This window comes from Eschrichtius robustus, chromosome 13 (assembly GCF_028021215.1).
Source record: "Eschrichtius robustus isolate mEscRob2 chromosome 13, mEscRob2.pri, whole genome shotgun sequence".
NCBI classification, from domain to species: domain Eukaryota; kingdom Metazoa; phylum Chordata; class Mammalia; order Artiodactyla; family Eschrichtiidae; genus Eschrichtius; species Eschrichtius robustus.
The window spans coordinates 22,423,347-22,447,028 of NC_090836.1; the positions used below are offsets into that span (position 1 = coordinate 22,423,347).

A 23,682-nucleotide genomic window follows, 5' to 3' on the forward strand; every position below is an offset into this window, starting at 1 on the left:
CAGGTGTGCGGGGCAGGACCGGCCGGTTGCTGGGTGGCGGAACAGGACAACAGCCTGTCCTCACTCTTGGTCCAGTCTTCATCCCACCACGCCCTTCCTTTTTATTCCAGGTTCCTTCCATCACATTTTCCATCAGAGCGATGCTCACTGGTTTCCCTTCCTCCAGCCTTTGCCCTTTCATTACATCCTACCATGAACTATATGATACTCCATTAAAAAAAAACCCATTTAAAAAAGTCATATAATTTCTCTACTTAAAAATTGCCAACGTCTCTCATTTGTTTGCAAGATCATGCGGAAACTCCTTACCCTGAACAATGAATTACCGCTACCATTTAGCCCAACCTAATCCGGGGATGGGTCCACCTTGGCTTTGATATCATTACTCAAATCTGCTTCTTTCCTTTACACACAACATTCTCTCCCTAACTTGCAGGAGAGCTCCTCATCTGCACCTCATCAAACATTGCTACCTGGTGTTATCAACCAACCTTCAGGACCACACATTATACTCTCCAAATTAGGCCCAAGCTTCTTGATGGCTGGGAATTCACCTGTCCTTTATTTGTGTTCTCCTATATGATCTAACCCATTGCTACAAATATGGTAGGCACTAAATATAAAAATTGTTAAATAAATAATAATTTCTTGAGCCTTGAAATGCTATTCTGATCCCCAGACACTCATATATATTTTAAATTTTCATGTAACATTTACTCTGCGTCAGATACTGCATAACTATTAACTTGTTTAATCTTATAAAAATCCTAGCGGTAGGGATGATTACCCATTTTTCAGATGAAGAAACTGAGACCTAAGAAGGTTAAAGTACCTGCATAAGCCCCCAAGTCCGTGTCTAAACACCATGCCATGCTGTGTCTCTCTCACACACAGCCTCCTTCCAGTAACTCCCTTTGAACACTCCACACTCTTATTTCATCCTTGGGTACTTGGACACAAATGAGTTAGACACTAGAGAACAAAGTGAGGGAGGCATGATCTTCTTAAGCAACAATACCTCTTATCATCCTCCAGTAAAATGAGTTATTTTGCTATATATCTGTTGGCACTATGTCTTTGTCTGCTAAAATGATATTTCAAACTGGGTTTAGTGCTTCCAAATGGTACTAGGCGCTCATTCAGGAAACAGGTATTCTCCGAGGCCCTGCAGCACAGGTGCAGCTGAGACGGTGGAAATTTCCCAACCCCCCACCGGAACCACAGTTCAGTTTTCTCCCAGAGGTGAGGCTCCAAGTCTTAGAGGAAAATTCATGGTCTGGTCCTAACCAGTGCTGTCCTCTGGGGAATCCCAGCAGCATGGATGTGGTATCACGTGGACAGTAGACCATCTACCATTTAACAGCCAGACTCCAGCAAGGGTTGGGGGAGGGGTCAGTCCACACACAGTCCTCCCGGTGAATAAAACGGAAACAGTCAAATTCGGACCACTCTAAAATTCCTACCACAACTGCTTCCGTCTTGTAATAGAAAACAAACATTAACATACTCAAAATTTAGTATAAAGAAATATTTTAAATATTAGAGTTGTCAGAATTTTAGAACCAGGATGAAGAGACTTTGGAAACCACTTAGATTCTCACTGTGAATGAGTTGATGTGCTTGTCAGTCAAGTCTCTTCTCAAAGTCACAGGTAGAACCAGGGCCAAGGGCCTTTATATCACAGCATGGTACCCAGCCGGCTGGAGAAAATTCCTGGGTAATTAACTCTTTGTCAAGTTATAAGTACCTCTGCAAATAAACCACCCCTGAATCTGGCTATTTTTGAATTTCAGATCCTGGTGAACTGGTGTGTTTTTTTTTTTTCTTTTTTAATGTCAGCTGTGTTTGAAATGCTAATCAATAATCTCACAGAATGACATAAATAATTTGAATGCTTTCTTAAGAGTTAATAATGACAGCAGGACACCAATGCAGAAGGATATTCTTTCTAAAGTGAAATGTGTGTTTTGTATTGGAACTTTTTCAAATGTTGGGAAAAAATTAAAAAGGTGATTACATGACTGAAAAATGCTGGTAAGTTCTTCACGTGAAGAAGCCTAAATTGTAGCCTTTGGAAGTGAAACAGACTTCATTTGTGGCTCCCTCCACAGGCACAAGATAAGGGCAAAGCTTGCGCCACCCCCCGACCCCAGGGGGAACCTGAAGTAAGCTAGACAAAATCTGTTCTCCCAGCACTTTTGTTCTGACTCAGTGGCAGCTTCTGCGCTCCTTCCACAACAGCCCTGCCCCGTGTCCTCTCTGGGGATGTCCCCGTGTCCACTCTCCTGCTGGCATCACACCATACCTCTTTGTGGCAAGATCTGTCCTAAAATCACTTGTCGAACTCAAATGGTTTCAATGGTTCAAGCCATTCAAATGTTTAAGTGAGCTCCTGACTTTCAGTTTAACAAAGGAACAAATGCAAATGGACTTGAGTTTGAGTCAGGCCACAAGATAGGAAGGTCCCTCTGCCGGGCCTGTCCTGGTGGCAACATTCACTATGTAAAAACCGTGGTGACTTGTTTAGGATCTGCTTTCTGCTCTAAACAGGAAACTCCGTGATAGGCCACGCCTGTCCTGCTCTCCTCTGCCCACCTTTCCAGGGGCTAACGCAGTGCCTACGACACGGTAGGTAGTATTTATTGAACAAATGAAGTTGACCATTGCCTGACCTCTAAGAGAAACATGATGCTGAATCAGAAAAGGGTTTGAACATTAAAAGGCTTAAGAATGCTCTGAATCTGCAAAACAGTATTTAAATGTAGCCATATTATTTTAAGAGGCCAATATTTTAAGTAGAAGTGGAATGATCAAACATTTCTTGAGCAATGACCAGGAACCAGACACCACGTTAGGCCCAAGGATGGAGGTGGTTTTGTTGAATACATACAGGAATCCCGGCAAAGAGGGGTAGGATCCCCATTTACAGGTGAGGAAACAAGACTCAGAGCTGGGGTGACTTACCTTAGTTGCTATTATTTCAAAACACCTTGATCTTGAAACTCCCTTAAAAGTAACTGATTCCACAAACATGACATTACGTGACTCATCTTTGAAATACAAGTGCTAAATCATTTTTGTAAAATTCAGCAATTATTTTTCAGTAATTCCCTTAGATAAAACTAGTCCAAAATCCTATGGAAACTAGCTTGCCTGATAACCTTACCTAACACAAGAGTAGTGTTTCAGCTTAATTGCCATCTTGACTAATTACTCATGATGTGGCACAGGCTATGCTGGCCTATTAAAAACCATTAGACAGGGCTTCCCTGCTGGTGCAGTGGTTGAGAATCTGCCTGCTAATGCAGGGGACACAGGTTCGAGCCCTGGTCTGGGAAGATCCCACATGCCGCAGAGCAACTAGGCCCGTGAGCCGCAACTACTGAGCCTGCGCGACTAGAGCCTGTGCTCCGTGACAAGAGAGGCCGCGATAGTGAGAGGCCCGCGCACCGCGATGAAGAGTGGCCCCCGCTTGCCGCAACTAGAGAAAGCCCTCGCACAGAAACGAAGACCCAACACAGCCAAAAATAAATAAATTAATTAATTAAAAAAAAAAAAGAAGAACCTCTGCTAAAAAAAAAACAAAAAACAAAACAAATCATTAGACAGAAGCTGTGTGGCTTTACACTATATAGTTCTCATTCCCACAACTTACATTTTGATGGCATCTGTTACTCTCTGGAAGAAAGCCAGAATTTCTGAGTAAAATGTATCAGTCCTAACCATGTGAACATTATTATTCCAGAAAGCCAGCTGAGAATTGAACAAGATCTTACGGTAATGACTAGAACTTTGAAACAAGGATTTTCATTGGCACAGTGGGAAGAAATCTTTTTATCAAGGTTATGAGAATCAGAGATGTGAGCATCCCTTTATAAGCTTCAAATAAATGCCTTAAGATGGGTCACCATTTCAGAGAGGCTTCTATAGACTGAACAAAGCCCAAATCACTTTGCTCTAAACATTTGGGTTTGCGGCATAATTCCACACTAAAGCTTATTAATCAGTGTTGGGTTACAGGATATCCACGTATTGACCAAAACACTTCTAGGTTCGCTGGCTGATGAAAAGTTAAAATCATCTTTCGGAGCCCTCCTATGAAAATTGTTTTTCTCCTTGCTGGTTCTACTTTTTGATGAGTAAAATCTGGGTGGTAGGACCTACACATTATTATTATCATTAGTTGTTATTATCAGTATTAAGTAACAGTTACAGTTTCGTGTCCGTCTGTCTAAGAGCATGTTTCTCTGATTTACTCACTCTGTATAGTTTCCCTTGGAGAGTTTCATCCAAATCTGTGATTTCGCCTATCAAGTATACTCCAGTGGTGTATAAATTTTATGATCATTTAACAAATTTGTATTCAGTATCTACTATATACCAGGCACTGCTCTATGCTCTGGAAATCTTCCCCCTGTGGTAGTTGATCTTTTCTAACTCCTTGTGGGCATTGGAGACCCATCTATTCAGTTTCTTATTGGACATATGCACTTAGACGCGCAAATTGTTCCTGTGCACTTGGACGCTGATATCGACACATCTCCTCAGCTGGCCCTTGAGGAACCCCTAAGAGTTGGGTTGGGCCCCCCTGCTCAACCCAGCACCCCCAACTATCCAAGGCCGGAGACTGAAACCTCTTTCCTCTTGCCTTCGGTGAGTCTTCTGCCTGAATCTTTTCATACCTATCACTTCACCTCAATGCGCAGTGGCATTTCATACCAGCTCTCATCACTGTTGCTAGGAAATGAAATCTTTCTACCCGTTTTTTTCTTTTTTTCCTTGCTCCAGGAAGGCCCCCTTGAATACGTTTCCTACACTGTTATGGAACATACTTTCTAAAATGCACATCTGACCTTGTCTCTTTGGTTTAATATCTCTGAAGGGCTTCCCTTAGCTTTCGGGGTAAAGACTTCCGAGCACACAAGGACCTTGTGATCAGGCTCCTAGTTACATTTCCTCCTGGACAGGTTCACTCTCTCCCTAGACAGGCTGACCTGCTCCCTCCACCTGCTCCATCCTCATTTACTGACTCACCCAAGCATCCAGGCCTGACCCCGTGAAGCCTCCCTGCCCAGGCTGTCTGCTCTGCAGCAGGCCCCACAGCTGCACTGGGCCATCACCACCCTTTATTTGATTTCTCTGCTGTATTTCACCAATGTTCCCTGAAGGAAGTTACGGTATTTGCCTCAACCTTGAATCCCTAGGCAGCCCGGTGCCTGGAGCACGGTAAGCACTCAGCCTGTGAGCCTGCGTTTATTGGATGAACAAATCTAACTGATGGAAAAAGATTTATTGGTTTGCAGTTTTAAGGCATTCTGGATCACACCTCAACTATTGCAGCTTAAAAACTGAGGATTCCGGGGGCTTCCCTGGTGGTGCAGTGGTTGAGAGTCCGCCTGCCGGTGCAGGGTACACGGGTTCGAGCCCTGGTCTGGGAGGATCCCGCGTGCCGCGGAGCGGCTGGGCCCATGGGCCGCAACTACTGAGCCTGCGCGTCTGGAGCCTGTGCTCCGCAGCAAGAGAGGCCGCGATGGTGAGGGGCCCGCGCACCGCGATGAGGGGTGGCCCCCGCTCGCCGCAACTGGAGAAAGCCCTCGCACAGAAACGAGGACCCAACACAGCAAAAATAAATAAATAAATAAATTTATTAAAAACAAAACAAACAAACAAAAAAACCAAACAACTAAGGATTCTAATTCCTTAAAATACGTGTTGGAGAAGCAGAAAGAGATTTCCTCCTTCCAAAGGATGTCTTTTGGTTGGGGTTTGGGGTTGTTTTCCCTACCTTTTCTCCAACACTGAACTTAACATATATTTGACCATAGTCGTTCTACTTGATTCTTCACTAGGAGATGGAATAACTAAAGGTAAAATCATATACAAAGGTGCCAGAAAAATGTGTGTTTGGATCCTGGTTCAAGCCCTATTTACTGAGAACCTTGGATAAGTAATAAGCTTCTCTGAGCCTCAATTAACATAAAATGGGTATAATTAAATAGGATAACATGCAAAGCTGCTAGCACATAGTATACACTGAATTCGTTTTCTTTCTTTTTCTCTGCTTACACTTTCCCTTAAAGATACGCACTTCACCTGGAATATATTCCTCTCCAACCTTCTGACAAAATCCTCATTTTTTAAGGTCCAACTCTCCTCCTAATCTTCTCTGTGTAGTTGTCCCTGGAGCCTTCAGGCAGAAAGGGCTGTCCTGTCACCTGGGTTCCAGTGCCTCAATGTCTTATTTACTTTGTTCAACAGATCTATGCTGAGTGTCTACTATGTGTTGGGCACTAATTTAGGGGCTGGGAATCAGCAGCGAACAAAACAGGTGTGTAAATGCGAGTCGTAGTGGAGAGGAATAAACATGTCAATAAGTATAAAAACAATATTAGGTCAGATGACTATAAGTGCTCTAATGGGTAATAGGAAAGGAAGTAACCAGAATGGGGGTGTCAGGGAGGGGGCCAGGCATGGAAGGAGCTGGGGACAACCACTGTAAGTGGAAGGCATCCACATGCCAAGGTACTGACCAGGGAAAAGTGTGGAATTTTCGAGAAAAAGAAAAGGGCCAATGTGGTTGAACTGTCGTGGGCTAAGGAAGGTGGGATGGAATGGAATTGGTGAAGTAGGCTGCGGCCAGATGGCATAAGGGGGTCACGGGGATGAGTCTGAATTTTATTCCAAGTACCACTGAAGGGTTTTAATAAATCAGGGGTTGTACTGGTATAATTTGTTTTAAGATTTCTCCAGCTACTGTGTGTCTGAACGTCTATTATCTCTCTCATGGGAGTTCTGATTGGCACTATAGTTTCTGGTGAATATAGCTGTCTTTTCTATCCCACTGTGGTTCCGTAAGGGCAGTGATGATGTTCTTTTCTTGTTTCCATCAGTGCCTCATGCATAGTCCTCCCAGTAAATGCTTGTCAAATTAAATGGAAACGTCCTGTTGCTTCTTTCTTGCCTGCAACTGTACTAATTGTCATTGTAACCCTTCTAATCTTTGCAGGAAGCTTGCAGTTGCCAGCTAGATCTGAACGAGGACAGTTTTCATATTTGTATTCCTCTCAGGCCTTCCTGCCATTGTAGGCTTCTCCGCTGACTTCCTGTCTCCCAGCCAGGTTACTCCCAGCCCCGGCCTGCAGGGCGCGTTTGTGGTCCCTCTTCTGTAGAGCACGAGGTTTGTGCTGGGCACCCGCCCTCACAGGAAGCACTGCTGCTAGCTTTACACGACTAACAGCATCATCGTAGGACAACAGCACGCGCACCGGCCACTTGCACGTGTCCCGCACGTCACCGACACAGCGTCCCCTTCTGCTGGCTGTGTCCTCCCTAAGCCTCAGTTTCCTCATGTGTAGAATGGGGATGATCACGTCAGACTGCCTCCCGGGGTTGATACAAGGCCTTTAAAGAGATCATGCATGTCAAACTGCATAGCATCCAGCAAACAGCACTCATCGAATGTCAATTTATATTAGTCGTAGTACTGTTGTTTTTTTTTTTAAAGATTTTTTTGATGTGGACCATTTTTTTAAAGTCTTTATTGAATTTGTTACAATATTGTTTCTGTTTTATGTTTTGTTTTTTTGGCCTAGAGGCCATGTGGGATCTTAGCTCCCTGACCAGGGATCAAACCTGCATCCCCTGCATTGGAAGGCGAAGTCTTAACCACTGGACCGCCAGGGAAGTCCCATCAGTCATAGTACTGTTAGTATGCATGATTTGATTTAATCCTGGTAGCAACTCTGCAAGGAAAGTCTTGTTATATACAGGGTCAATATTCAGCTGGTTTGCATAGATACGGCTATACTAGTTGCTAAAACTGTTGCAGTATTTCCCAGTTGCCAAATTACCTGCTGTCCCAAGACCTCCAAATCCTGCTCCCCGCCCCCATGACCCTGCAGCCTTCTCTGCCCAGGTTCTTTCCCTGGGATCCCTACCTCCCCCTTCTCCCCATGATCTGGCAGCTAATGGGACAGGGTCTGGCACAGCAGGAGGCCTCCAGGTTCCAGACAATTCATCTTATTCTATTCTGAGTGCTGACTGGCTGATTACACTTTCTTCATTGATGGGTAACGTGAAGTACAGAGGGAATAAGTCATTGATCTTGTAAATGGGAATCCTACCTAGGAAGTCAAACTTCAGAATCTGATGCCCAGGTTCCTTCCTTGACACTGAGCTTCTCCTTAGACACTGATTAGAAAAACTAACAAGAGCCACTTTAGCTTCTTGAACTTTGAGGACTATTACCTGCACACCAGCAGATTCGGTTTCTGATCAATTCAGGAAGCAGTCAATGACCTCTGAGAGTCCACGCCTCAAGTGCCTGCCCTCGACCTTATTCCCCATCCCACTTCCATCCGAATCTCATTTAAAACAATTTGGCCCAAATCCTTCCACCCTCACTTCCGGCGCTGAGGACAGTCTTTGAGATGAAGACTCTGTGTACAGCCACACTGTTAAATATTCACCATTTCTATCTCTATTTTCAAAATAAGAAGGGAATTAGAAAGACGTTAAGGTGCACAAATATGTGGTAACTCATGGATTATAGTACGAATACTAAATGGGAAATTAGGATAATGTAGAGGATAGGTCCCACAACAAAAATGAAATCCAGAGATGGGAACTGAAAAAGATCCCTCTTAAATTGAAGACACATGTCTGGATTTAAAATGTGGACAGTAGAGGTGGCGTCTCCTTGAATGTAGACATTTCCTTCTTAATTGTGCATTCTGAAGCTACAACCTCCCGCCCCCAGCTTGCCTTGAAATGTAAGCATTTTAAAAGTGTCTTATTATGTTCTAACGTCTTCTTTAATTTTTAATTTTATTTATTTATTTATGGCTGTGTTGGGTCTTTCTCTAGTTGCGGCAAGTGGGGGCCACTCTTCATCGCGGTGCGCGGGCCTCTATCGCGGCCTCTCTTGTTGCGGAGCACAGGCTCCAGACGCGCACGCTCAGTAATTGTGGTTCACGGTCCTAGTTGCTCCGCAGCATGTGGGATCTTCCCAGACCAGGGCTCGAACCCGTGTCCCCTGCATTGGCAGGCAGACTCTCAACCACTGCGCCACCAGGGAAGCCCCTGTTCTAACGTCTTTAAAATAGGTTTGAAAGATTGAGCAGTTACATAATTGGCTTAATTAGATCAATTAGCAATTGATCTAATTACACAATTAGCGTAAATTGGAAATAATAGGATCAGAACATATAATTTCATAATTATGACACATGACAATAATACAGAAATTAAGTTGGCAAACGGTGCTAATGCAGGAGGGGTACATATAAATCTTAGATGTCTTTCATGAGCCCAAATATATCCCCCCTCCAACAGTTACGCCTCAAAAATACGGTTTAAACAAGATTGATTTTGAGTTCCAGACACAGAAAACAACATCTGGAAAATTCTTAGCTCTTTTCCTTCCTTCTGGGTGACTACATTTCTTTTCTATCTCATTAAAAGGACAATCCCTCTCTTTCTGAGGCCTTAAGAGATTATGCAAGGAAGAATTCATTCTGAAGGGTGAATTATGCTGAACAACCCACCAATGTGCATGCCTGCCCCTCTGCTAGGACAGCAGCTTCAGGGGCACTCCTGAGGATTTGTGCATGTATGGGATGGGTCGGGCTTCAGAAATACTGAGAGAGACGACAGAGGGATTAAACTGCCTGTCTCTCAAATCAGCCATCCGATTTTTAATATTGCATTCATTATACTTGATTCAGGTGGCATAACGTTCCTGCTGCGTCTTTATCTTCCGATTTTAAAAGAGGGGAAAGATGACATTTGCCTAATGAGAAGTTCATGTTCTCAACTCCTGCAGCTATTTTGGTGTATCTTTCCGTAAATTATGTCCAACTACCAGAGGGCTAAGAATAAACCGTTCATTTGTTAATTCACTCATTATTTTATTTACTCATTCAATAAAGGTTTTGAGCTTCCTGAGGGAAGAGATTACTTCTTATTTATCCTTACGTATCAAACCCACAGCACAGCTGCTAGCATATAAGAGGCACTCAGTGTCTATCGAATTGCTTTTAATATATATTATAGCTATCATCTGCCCTGGTCTTACACAGAACAAAAGCTACTCTATTCCTGGTTGTGGCCTTCAAGAAACTTACAATTATTTTTTGTGTCACGACAATTATTATGTTAACAAAAACATGAGTTAATTGGTACAACATTATGGAGAACAGTATGGAGGTTCCTTAAAAAACTAAAAAATAGAACTACCATATGATCTAGCAATCCCACTCCTGGGCATATATCCAGAGAAAACTATAATTTGAAAAGATACATGCACCCCCATGTTCATAGCAGCACTATTTACAATAGCCAGGACACGGAAGCAACCTAAATGCCCACCGACAGATGAACGGATAAAGATGTGGTATGTGTGTGTGTGTGTGTGTGTGTGTGTGTGTATGTACACACACACACACAATGGAATATTATTCAGTCATAAAAAGAATGAAATAATGCCATTTGCAGCAACATGGATGGACCTAGAGATTATCATACTAAGTGAAGTAAGTCAGACAAAGACAAATATCATATGATGTCACTTATATGTGGAATCTAAAAAAATGATACAAATGAACTTACAAAACAGAAACAGACTCACAGACTTAGAAAACAAACTTATGCTTACCAGGGCAGAAGGGGAGGGGAGGGATAAATTGGGAGATTGGGATTGACACAAACACACTACTATATATAAAATAGGTAACTAATAAGGACCTACTGTATAGCACAGGGAACTCTACTCAATACTCTATAATGGCCTATAAGGGAAAAGAATCTAAAAAAGAGTGAATATATGTATATGTATAACTGATTCACTTTGCTGTACAGCAGAAACTAACACAACATTGTAAATCAACTATGCTCTAATAAAAATTTTAAAAACAAAAAAAAAACCCCAAAAACAAAAAACATGAGTTAAATTGTCCCAGCTGACATCACTATGACGTCCACAAAGAATTTTTAGTCAAGAGTCAAATAAGTAGAAGAGCTTAAAAGTGCCATGTGCTAAAATGAGAAACTGGTCCCCACAAAGCCATGGTCATGGGGCATGGTCAGCCAGGGTCTGGGTCGCAGCCCAGTACACCAGAACACGTGGGCAGTTCTCTGAACACGCATGGTACCTGTCCTTCCAGGTACCTCTGGTTTCGATCCCACTGTTTGTCAAATTAAGTACTAAATATTCCCAAAGGTCCTTAACATACGTCAGCAAACGAACAACTGAAAATGTCTCCAAAATGTTAGCGAAACCTCTAAAAGCCTTGGGCATTTTTTCTAATGATCTCTATTTTGTTTGTTCCTCTTCAATATCATCCTATGAGTAATGGGAGAGGCAAAAGGCTTAGTGATGCTCACAGGCCATTACTAGCACAGGCTGCAGGACTTATCCTCTTAGGCCCTTTCCTCCTAGTTTATTGGATTCTCTTTCATTACTTTTACTTTTCTGCATGATCCTTTCTTTTCTGTCTCTTACTTTCTGTCCCCAATAAACACTAGCTCAAAATATCAATTCTCTTATCAAAAATGAGAGTTTGCTTGCCAGAAGAAAATACATTCCCAAAATACCTTGATCTATTCACATCTCCCCTAACAATATCCCAGAAGAGGTTTTGTGTTAATTCAAAGACTCAGACAGTGGATAGTCCAACAGCTTGGTGTAGGGTTTGAAGGCAGGGGTGAGGAAGTTTTAAGCTTCTGTTAATATTTCAGAGTCTTGATCCTGTCACTAGAGGGATGTAGAGGCACAAATGTACTTCCTGAGATTCTAACCCCTAGAAGCAATATATTAATTTATTTATAATGTATGTTTTAATGCACATTAGTATAAATATTCCTTATGGGACCTGGTAGTAAAGAATAAAGTTGAAGTATTGGAGGCGAAAAAATATACAGAGGGAGAAACATCCACAAACTTGTTATATTCTTGTTTTTCTCATTTCACCAGAAGACAGGAAACATTTTCTAAGGGCCTCTAGGTACAAACCAGGCTTAAAGTGTGTAGAATTCAGATGAGTTGTTTTGTGAACAAATATGAGGAACTTCCTTATTTTATTTTGCATAAATCCTTGAGGGTAAAAGCTACATCAATTATGAAGAATTAAAAACTTCTTCTAAAGCTCTATTGATAAACAAGCACTTAAATCAACTTGGTAAATGCACCTATTTTTAAGGACCAAAAATTAAAGTGGTAGGAAAATGGAAGTTTTCCTACCAAACTGTTAAGAGTAGTTACCTTTGACCTGGAGGGAGAGAAAATGTAGTCTCTGAATTGAGCTACAGACATGCTTCAACTTGCCATGTGCTCTAAAATCTTCTCTCTCTAGGAGGATCAAGATTAGGAGGCCATAATCTCCAAGGAGCTTGGAGTAACAGATTTTCCAAATTGGGTTCATCAACTACAGATTTTTAGAAGTTTTCCAAAAAGGCTATTTCAGTAAATGAACACTCTTACCGGCAAGTGACTTTTTGTTTCCATCCTTCCAAAGCTTAATATCACTCCTCCTTCTCCTGCCCATTAAAATCCAGAACCAGTGCCTGTTCTCTTGGGTGTGCACTGCTTGGATGAGAATGAGACAGTTCATGTTGGAATAAGCTTGTGGGCTCTCCTCCCTCCTGTCCTGGTTCTGGAGAGAGTTCTGACAGGAGAGGATGGATAGACACACGGATCAGTATGTCTTAAAAATTCAAGCACAAGAGCCCGGCAAAATGCGGGTCTTAATGTGAAAGCTAAAGATGGGTCAACATTTTCGCAGCAGTCTTCTCTCACAGTGAAAGTCACCTGGTGATTTCCTTATCACAAAATCCAAAGGCTTGGGCCTGTCTCCTCTGTGCAGCAATTGATGCTGTGAACTCTGACGTGGAAATTCTCATCTCTTGGCTTCTAACACACTCCATTGCCTGGTTCTTCTTCTACCCTTTGCAGTGTCTTCTTTTCTACTTATTTTACTTGTCTTTCTCTTTTTTCCTAAATGGGAGATTCCCCCAGTTTCTGTCTCTGGCTTTCTCTTCTCCTCTCTCTGCATTTCTCCCTTCTCCCACCTCTTGCTAACCTGACAGCTTCAACTGTCATTCCATGTGGATGATCCCACTGAAAACTGTCAATTACTGAGTATCTATCATGAGCTGGACACTTTTTTAAAAAAAATATTTATTTATTTTATTTTCTTTATTTTTTTGGGCTGCGTTGGGTCTCAGTTGCAGCATACGGGATCTTAGCTGAGGCACACGGGATCTTTGTTGAGGCATGCGGGAATCTTTTGTTGCGGCACGCAGGCTCTCTCGTTGAGGCGCACGGGCTCAGTAGTTGTGGTGCGCGGGCTTAGATGTCCCATGGCATGTGGGATCTTAGCTCCCCGACCAGGGATCGAACCCTCGTCCCCTGCATTGGAAGGTGGATTCTTTACCCCTGGACCACCAGGGAAGTCCCGAGCTGGACACTTTTTACATGTCATCTCACTGATCTCACACCAACTTTCTGCCTTTTAGGTGAGGAGGCAGAGTCTCAGGGAGGTTTGAAGACTCACCAAAGACATCAAGACCACACAGCAGATACATGCTAGAGCCAGTGTTGGAGTTCAGATCTTTCTGGCTGTAAGGCCCATGCTGTTGTCACTACACCGGCCCTCCCATGACTCGGCCTCTGGTCTCATTTCAAAATCCACAAGTCTTCTTCTCTGACTGGTTTCTCCTCCTAACAGAGACTTTCTGAAACCATTCACCACCTTTCTCCCAATGACCCGGCTCACGGTGTCGGGAGCCTCTGTCTCATCTCGCAGTCCTTCCCTTCCCCTGCTCCTCCACACCCACCTCCTAACCTCACCAACTGCCAAGTACCACCTCTGACTTCATCTTTCCCTTCTCCGAACCAGCCGACACACCACTTCCTGAGCACTGTTCCCCAGGCCACATTCTTCCCTTAGGTACAATCTTCGGTGGCTTCCCACTGCTGAGAGAAAATAATGTCCAAATACCTACACTTCTTGCTCAAAAGTCCAATCTACTTTTTGGGTCAAATGTCTCAGAACTTCCTGACAAGTAAACTGTGTACCAGTGAAACTGGGCAACTAACTATCCCCTGAGTGTCTGCATGTCCCATTTCTATGCTTTTGTTCAGGCTGCTTCCTTCTTACAGGAACTCACTCTTAATCCAGCAGACACTCCCCATCTGCACAAACTCTACCCTGTCTCATGTAATGCATATGCAGACACACACACACACACACACACACACACACACACACACACACACCCCAATTCCCTTCCACCACCTTCCAGTTGGATGTCACTTTACATCTTTAAGTCTTCCCAGACTTCCATCTGTTCCACTCCTGGGGAACTTAGCTTGTTCTACTTTGGGTTTATCGCCCCCCTCCTCTTCTTAGTAAGCTCTAAATCCCTTGGCACAGAAGGGACATTTCAGACTCTTCAGCGTATTCCCTGCAATCTTTTATTCCAAGGGACATAATGGATGCCTGCCAAATACATATTAATTCAATTTAGTCAAACTTTGGTAAAATCTAGCAGTGTGAGGTCACATTTTAAATGCAATGTTGTACATGATTCTCCCCTAGCAAGAAGAAACAAAATGTTTCACACAGTCTCTGAGCATCTTGAGATCAAGACTGTATAAATGATGACTGTGAGTGCATAGCCTCAAGATGATTACCTTTTTTCCTAACGTAGAAGGGAGAGAGGGCAGAAAAGGATTTGTGGAGAAAAAGAAACAATGTTAGGTTCTGCCCACTGTCATATGAAGAATGGAGAGAAAATAACTTACGGTAGAATGCATGTCAATAAGATAGGATGGAAAATGCTGAATTATAAAAATTCAATTTACATGTACCTCTCCTGTGACACATAAATATTGTCAGGTAAGGTAAACTACTGCAATATTAACCTGTACTTAGTGAGATGTTAGCCTCTGAAAATGTTCTTTGGTTTTTCCCTATATTGTAGTTTATGTCTTCCTAAGTGGGTGATAAGTTCGTAGAGGGGAAGACGTAAGACCCACTGTTACCTGGCTCTTCTGACACTTTGGTGTTTACTAAATGTTATCCTTGGGACTGAGCATCAAAGAGGGTCACGACTCTTCTAAGGTCTCATTCTCAAATAGTTATTAACACAATTTTGGAGGACGATTTTTGAGAAAATATCCAATATATGGCTATGTTTATACACAAGAATTTATATCAGATTCAATGATACTCACTCCCTAATTGTGTATCATGGGTACAAGAAAGTTGTAACTTTGACTTCTCTTTCAGCCTGTTAGTTTTAATCTTCTATGAAGCAGAAGAAAGTTCAAATCATGGACAACCACGCCCTCTGTGCAATGCTACTGATCTTAAGGAGGAGTTACAAGCAACTGCAGCAGGATCAGTGCAAATCCATCACCAACACCAGTCAATCTATCCAAAATGTGTGCTGACAAAAAGCCAATGCTCTCCCATTGGGATTGAACATTATCCTCTCCCCAAACACAATTTAATTGCTTAAATCCTTAATTTCTGAAATTCAAGGAATTTCTTAAAGTATGAATCTCCTTTTGCCAATGGCAAAGTTCCAGGTTTGGGGAATTGAGACATTAGTGATGACAGGAGGCATGAGGTCAGAGGATGACAGACAGGACTGAATTCACTGCACAGAGAATTCTCCAGGAAATACCATCTGCACACCTGAGGCTTAGATTTGGTTTGTATAACCAAGAAGTCCACTAGGAACCAATGATTTAGCCAGGATAGGGGTTCTTCAATGACTGCCAGTCCTATTGAAAAGTTAACAAAATGATTGCTAGAAACTTTACGTTCTGGGAGAAAGGTAGGGTAGGGAAGGTGAAAGCAGACAAAATGCAACATAGTCACAGATGCAAACCCTCTTCTCACTCACCACAATCATTTGAGCCACGTAACTTTCAGGTCCAGTGTATTCAGTTGGGTCTTTCACCTTCACCAGGACTAGGAAGTACAAATAATGCCACATGTTGTGTTCTGACTTGATGTGCTCCTCAAAAGAAACCGTTTTATTATCAAACTTGTCCCTCTCGAGTCCTGCAAATCACAGGAGACACAATGTGTGTAATTTAATCAGCACTCACTTCGTGGCATAAAAACAAAACATAATAATTATTGTGAAAAAATGCTTTCTGAAAGAGCATGACAATTTAAAATGTTATGATTAAAAACAACGTAGTATATAAGACCTCCAGAAAAAAAGTCAGTTTTTAATTTCTTTCCTGTGGATCCTTAGAAATGCACAGTCCTATTATAGATGTAAAATTTGCAGACAATTTTAAATATAGCTGTATCAAACTTGTCAAATTAAACTGGACCGCAAGTCTAAGAAAAAGAAGTCAAAATGATTGTGCAAGAAAAAGCACGCTTGCTAATCAGGGCAGAAAGAAAATGTCATTTTAACCAGAAACTTGGGTAAAAAGAGAAAAGGCAGCTAACAGTCATCTCTTCAAAACCACTTGTAATCAGTGAAGGGCAAACGAATGTCCACAGAGATCTGGGCTCCGAGAGCAATAAGGACTCACAGGCTCATTCCACCCCTTAGACTACTGTGTTCCAGGCATTTTGGGGAGGGGAAGGTCTGCTCAATTTCCAGGGCATATTTTTAGCCTCTGGAAGGACACTGAGGAGTAATCTTACTGGGTAGTAAGATTCTCTTCTCTCAAAGGTTGAAGGGTAGATGAAAGGAAATGAATGGAGATGAAGAAAAACATCTATGGAAAAATGGATTATACTGCCAAGTAAAATGGGATGTCGGGATTCAGTCTGGTTTTGCAGTTCAGATACTGGAGGAGAAATCTGGAAATTGAATTCCAAACCTGGCTACTCTTTTCCTAAACATATTTTTTTTTTTTTTTAAAAAAAAGGTTATTTGGCCATTTAGGCATGAAGAAGACCCTTTAAACAATAAGATGCAAAGTACAATAAGTAAAAAAACCTGTCCCCAATGAAGGCGTGGCCCTTTAAATTATATTATTGGATATTTTTTTACGGGAAATACCATAAAATTTGGCTGGCTGATGGCTATGCCTCATCTTACTTGACCTATCAACAGCTCAGCATGCTTCAAATAAAATCCAATCCTCTCCCCCAAAGCTGCTCCACCCATGTTCTCTTTTCATTCCATGACAACTCCGTTCTTCCAGCTTTCAAGCCAAAAGTCTAGGAGTCACCCTCGAATCCTCTCTCTCTCTCTCACACATGCCACATCCAATTCATGTTGAAATTCTTTTGGCTCTACCTTCAACATATACCCAGAATCTGATTGCTTCTCACCACCTCCATGGTTACCACTCTGGTCTGAGCCATTATCATGTCTCATCTGGATTACCCAAACAATCTCCAGACCCCTTGTTTCCACCTTTATTCTCTGTGGCCTATTCTCAACACAGCAGCCAGAGTGATCCTTTAAAAACCTGAGTAGGATGGTGTCCCTCCTCTGTGCCAAACCCTGCAGTGGCTCCTCACCTCCTCAGAATAAAGGTCAACGTTCTTACAATGCCCTACAAGTAGGGTCGCCGGGGAAAATACAGGATGCCCAGTTAAGTTCAAAGTTTGGAAAAACACTGAATAACTTTTGAGTTTAACTACATCCCATGCAATATCTTTTTGCTAAGCCCTAAGTGATGTGGCCCTCCAGCCTCTCTAACTTTGTCTCCCGCTCTCTTCTCCCTTGCTAACTCTCATCCAGCCACAATGGCTTCCCTGCTGTTCCTCGCACCCAGACCCCTGCCTCAGGGCCTTTGAACTGGCTGTTTCCTCTGCCCACAACCCTCTTCTCTCTGGTATCTCTTTGACTAACTCACTTACCTTCCAGTTTTTCTCAAATCTCACCTTCTCAATGTGGCTTAACTTGATCACTTTATTTAATCCTATAGCCTGTCTCTTCCGTTTTGCCGATACTTTTGATCACTCTTTCCTTGTCCCCTTCCTTTTCCTAGAGTGCTTATCACCTCTTAACAGACTGAATATAGCCATATCAAAGGCGTTCTATTAAACTGGACCACAAGTCTCAATTACAGAGGTAAAAATGATTGTGCAAGAAAAATCCAGCCTGCTAATTGGCACAGAAAAGAGGAATATCATTTTATCCAGGAACTTAGATATGAGCTTATTATGTTGATTATTTATTGCATGTCCATGGGCAGATATATGTGTCTCTTTTCTTCACCAACGGTCCCAATAGCTTAGAATATTGCCTGCTACATAGTCTGCACTGAATAAAATATTAATTGAATGAATTAAGAATATGTCACTAAGAATATAACAGAATTGAAGAGGTGCAGAAAGAGTAGGATATAAGCAGAAAGCAATGAGGCAGTAGAAGCTGTGAACTGGCAGAAAGCAGGAGGTAGAGCAGCAAGTAGAGAGAGGCAATTAGAATAGGGAAGCCATTCTAGACAGAGAGAAAGGGGAAGCTGAGAAAAAAGTTGTTGGGTAATAGTGTATGGTGGGGCTGAGGGTCTTGCTTTAGTTTCATGAATAGCATCTGGCCCTCCATGATGGCTCTTTGCTTACTGCACCTCTTATCTTAAATTGCTCATGTATTGTTTCAATAAATTCTCATTGCTTTAAGAAAAAAAGGAATATGTCACTCATAAAATATTGTTCCACTAGGATGGCTATAATCAAAAACAGATAATAGCAATGTTGATGACGACATGGATAACTTGGAACCCTCCTACACTACTGATGGAAATGTAAGATAGTGCAACTTTACAAAATAGCTTGGCAGTTCCGCAAAAGGTTGAACATAGAGTTACCACGTGTACCAGCAATTCCACTCCTAGGTATATACACAAAAGAAAAACATATGCCCACACAAAAGCATGTACATGAATATCCAGCATTATCCATAATAGCCAAAAAGTAGAAACAACCCAAATGTTCATCAACTGATAAAAAGATAAACAAAATATGGTATATCCATACAGTGGATATTTTTCTGCAATAAAAAGAAAGGAAGTATTGATACATGCTATAACATGAGCCTTGAAAACATACCAAGTGAAAGAAGCAAGTCACAGAAGACCACATATTATATGATTCCATTTATATGAAATGTCCAGGATAGGCAAATCTATAGCAACAGAAAGTAGATCAATGGTTGCCTAGGGCTGAGGAGGAATGGAAGGTTTGGTGGGAAGGAAGGGAGCAGTGATGGCTAAAGGGTATGAGGTTTCTTTTGAGGGCAATGAAAATGTTCTAAAATTGATTGTGATGATGGATGGACAACTCTGAATATACTAAACCCATTGAATTATACACTTTAAGTGGGTGAATCATACAGTATGTGAAGTGTACCTCAACAGAGTTATTACCAAAAAAAAGGAGAAAATTTTAAAGTAGCTTTCTCCTAGAATTCAATTCAAACAATTCCCTACCTGTTGCAAGGTACATAGGACTATAAAGATAATGTCTACCATCAATTAACCTATAATATGGGAGAGGAAACAGACAACTTGTTTTATATTCTGAAGTGATATAATCTGCCAAGGAAACATAAAGGAGGACAAAATGAGTTCTGACCAGGTACATTTTAAAAAGTTTCAAAGAGGCATAAAACTTTAAATGTCTGGCCTATGAAACATGATCACGGCAAGTGGAGAAGAGATGAACGGTAAGAAAAGGTACTTAATTTTTATTGAGCACCTATTTATGCTGACAACTATAAAGATGTCCAAATATACTATAATAATTACAATAATCCGATCTGACCTTTTAGCATGTGAGGAAAGAGATTCAGAGGGTTTCAATTAATTGCTCAAGTTAACACCTCTATTTAGCGGAAAAGTCAGCCAGTATTTAAATAAAAATATTCCTGACTCCAAAGCCATGTTCTTTTGCCTCTGGGCTGAGGAAATAGCACAGCAAAGCTAGAGATGAGAGCAAATGCCCTGTTTGGGGGACTGTCAATTCCTCTGGTGTGGCCAGGAGGGAACACTCGGAAATGAAGATGAAATGGTACATTTGGCACAAACCATGAAAAGTATTAAACACAAAGCTAAGGAGTCTGTGCTTTATGCTGAAGATTTTTGAGTGAGCCTAGCATACTGGGAGCTGTGCTTTAAGTAACTCCCTGTGCCAGGATTTAGAGGAAGACTGTGGGAGAAGAGGCTAAGGGTAGGAGTCCGGGGGGCTAGGACAGGGGAGGAGGGATATAAGGGAGGGAAACTGGTTGTCTTTCATCTTCACTGGGTCTTGCTCTCTAAGCTTGATCATCCATTCCCTTGGTTTCAACCATCATCACGCTGATGAGTTCTCAATCTTTATCCCCAGTACTGACCCTTCTTCTCAACTTTAGATTCTATTTCCTGCTGCCTCCTGGATAACTTATGGGCATCTCAAACTCAATTCATCAAAGATTTGTTTCTTTAGCTCTTCTTCTTCCCCTCTGTTAATGAAGTCCCTGTCCACCAGTGAACTTGAAGTCGCCCTCAGACTCATGCACTGACTATCTACTCTGTGCACATGTCTTGTAGTCACTCTTTCTCACCATTCTCCAAACACACCAACTCCTCTGAAAACTCTATGCCCCCATCCAGTCTCTTTCCCACTTCACAGGAATTCCTTCTCCAAGAGCCAACTCAACCATTGCCACAGCTCTGACTCCCTTGGTGGATACTCTCTGTGTCTTTGCTATGAAAATTTGTCTGTTTCTATCTTAGGCTCTACTACTTTGTCTGATTTATTCTTGTTTTACCAGCACCTGGCATAGTAGCTGGAAAACAGTAGGCATTCAACTAAAGTTCACAGAATAATTGAATGTATGAATAATAAAGATTGAAGAGGACTCTGGAGTAGAAACTGAAGAGGGCTTGATGTCCGATTAGAGGTACCAATTTAGGAGGAAGCAAGGACGACTCGATATTCTGACTTGAATGACCAAGTTTAAGGTAATATCACTAAATCAAGAGGAAAAAAAATAGAAGGAAGAGATTTTAAAGGGAGGATGTATTTGGTTTTGGATGTGTTGAGTTTAAGATGCCTACAGAACAACCAATGTTGGGATGTTAGGTAGGAAGCTGGAAATTCCAAACAGAGCATTCAAGACATAACTCTACTAGTCCAAGGATAAATGACATAAAATGAACAATGAAAGCCAGAGCATCAGATGAGACAACCAAGGGAGAAAGAAAGGAAAGGTAAGAGGAGCTCTGTGTGCTCAATACAAACTTTTTAGGAAAAATGTTAAGACTACACTTATGTTGTGTTTCCCACCCAGTATGACTAAGGTAAGGGAACATACCCACCCACTAGCCAGGCATCCACATTCCTCTTCTCTGCTTTATTTTTCCCCATAGTCATCATTTGACATTCTATGTATGCTGGAAAATAAGTTCCATGATGGAAGTGTTTTTTGTTTGTTTTTGTTCACTGCAATACCCTAGCACTTAGTAGATGCTCAGTAAGTAACGGTTGAACAAATAGGTGAATGAATGATTCATGCATAAGTATAGACAATAAAGATAATAAAATAATGTGCAAAGTATAGCGAAGGGACTAATTACCAAGAGAAGAACATAGATGACCCACCTCACAATTTAGCCTTTATTTCCTATTAAATCATCTGGAAAGATCTTTAATTCTAGGAACCTGACCCTCCTATGATAGGAGTTCTGACCTATCATCAAATCCTTTCTCCATTTTGTTATTTTGTCACACCTGGTCTGTCGACATCTCCTTTTCACTGGATTTTTCACCTCTAGTAATTCAAAATTAATAGTTAATGTAGACAACAGAGTCAATTTGTTTCCATGCTTACTGCTTCAGCTCTGTCATGTGCTCATCATCACCTCATCATGACCGCCTTCTGGACCACTAGCAACTGTTTTCTGAATCCCAACTCTGAAACATCTGGTTCACTGTCTTCAAGGCTAGGAAAGTCCCATTTGCTCTCACTGCCTGTCACACTACCCACCTCTTCTGTTGTTACTGTGGGCATCCTCGGAATATTCCTGGGGCCAACTCCTACTGTGGAGAATCTCTCCTCTGTTATTTGATACTATATCCCCCTTTGGATCACAATTTAACACCGAACTCCTCCAAGAACCATTTCTAGATTAATCACAACTATTTGATAGCCTACTAATACAACCCCCAAATATCCCGAATGTTTAAATTATTCTGTAATTAAGTTCTTCTAATATATATGGTATATATTAGATCTTATATGTGGTAAGTGATTCCAGGAATGAATGCATATCTAGATATACTTTATCACAACACTTCCCACATGCTTCTGCCCTTTGAGGGCAAAGAATAAAGAACCCTTAAGTTACTGAGGTCACAGGGATTAGCAGCTAAAAGAGCTTGGAAACACTTTTCAATATTTAAGTAAGTTTCTATTTTATTTTAAATGTTCACACTAAATTTGTTCTACTTTACAAAGCATTTGTTCTAATATAAAAATACTATTTGAATTTGCTCTCAGGTTAACTTACGTAAATGGTCTCTCAAATTTGTTAATAAATGTGAAGCTTCTGAAAAATAGGCCACGTTGATCGAATACCTTCTGATATATCACCCTATATCCCTGTGGACATGTGTATGCCACAGAAACAATACCATACATGTGACAAAACTTGGGATAACTTGGAATTAGTGCATCTAAGTTTTTTGTCTGCAGTATATAGCAATTTAGGACTTACTTGCTTTATCTTCTTCTTATAGGTTATAAGCCACATAAGTATAGAGACAATGTTAATTTGGAGGTGACTAATTGGATAGTCATTCATTAAGCAAATATTTATGAATGATCCCTAATATACACTATGGAAGCATAAAAATGGATAAGATGTAAATGTGGATCTCCTAAAGACAAGAAGTGATCATGTATTGAGAGCTTACTCTCAGTTAAGCATTGAGCTAAGAACTTTTATATACAGGATTTCATTTATACCCACCACAATCCCCAAACATGGCATTATATTCCTCACTTTCAAGGTGAAAGGAAACTTGACCAAGACCACATAGCCAGGATGTGGAACCAGTGTAGACCCATGTCTACTTGATGGTAAAGTTCATATACTTTCTATAATATGGTAAGGCATAGTATACAACAGAGGAGATGAGACAATGAAAAATGTGTACAGTACTATATAGTTAATTGTGATCGACAGATTTAGGAGCAGATGTGTTTGCTTCTGGTTAGTGAGACCAGAGAAAGCTGAATTCATGGAACAACGGCTTTAGATCTGGGTCTCAGAGACAGGGCAGTAGTTCAACAGCTTAGGAGTTTGGGCATTCCAAACAGAAACACCATAACTGAGAACACATGAGAGAGAGTTAAAGATGCGTAATGCAGTTGAACCAGAACCTGAGCTATAAATGGGAGAACAGTGGATGAAAAGGCAGGCAAAAAAGAAGGGGCCCAATTGTGGGGCACCTTATATGCCAGGAAAATCAGAATTTTAGAGTTATAGACTGTACAATGTTATTGATAGGCTTTTGAGTAAGGAAATGAGTTCAAAGTGGAAAATTCTGTCTGGCAGCGCTGAACAGTCCATTTGGGCGGTATGAGCCAGGGTGAGCCTCAAAAACCAAGGTGTGGCTGTGGGAATATGTGGAAGGAAGTGAGACTGTGAAAGCAGATTCATTACCACGTGGTAACTAGTGCACCTGGAAGAGGAAAAAGGAGATGCTT

The 23,682-nt window shown here is 41.5% G+C and overlaps 1 protein-coding gene across 2 annotated transcripts in view; it reads right to left on the bottom strand.

Moving 5' to 3' along the window:
• The window catches only part of ITPR2 (inositol 1,4,5-trisphosphate receptor type 2), a 524,186-nt gene that overhangs the window by 40,443 nt on the left and 460,061 nt on the right, over nt 1-23,682 (bottom strand). For both annotated transcript variants that reach the window (XM_068561342.1, XM_068561340.1), the window contains one exon: nt 15,913-16,073. In XM_068561342.1, the coding sequence (XP_068417443.1) occupies nt 15,913-16,073 (161 nt within the window). The remainder of the gene's footprint in view (nt 1-15,912; nt 16,074-23,682) is intronic.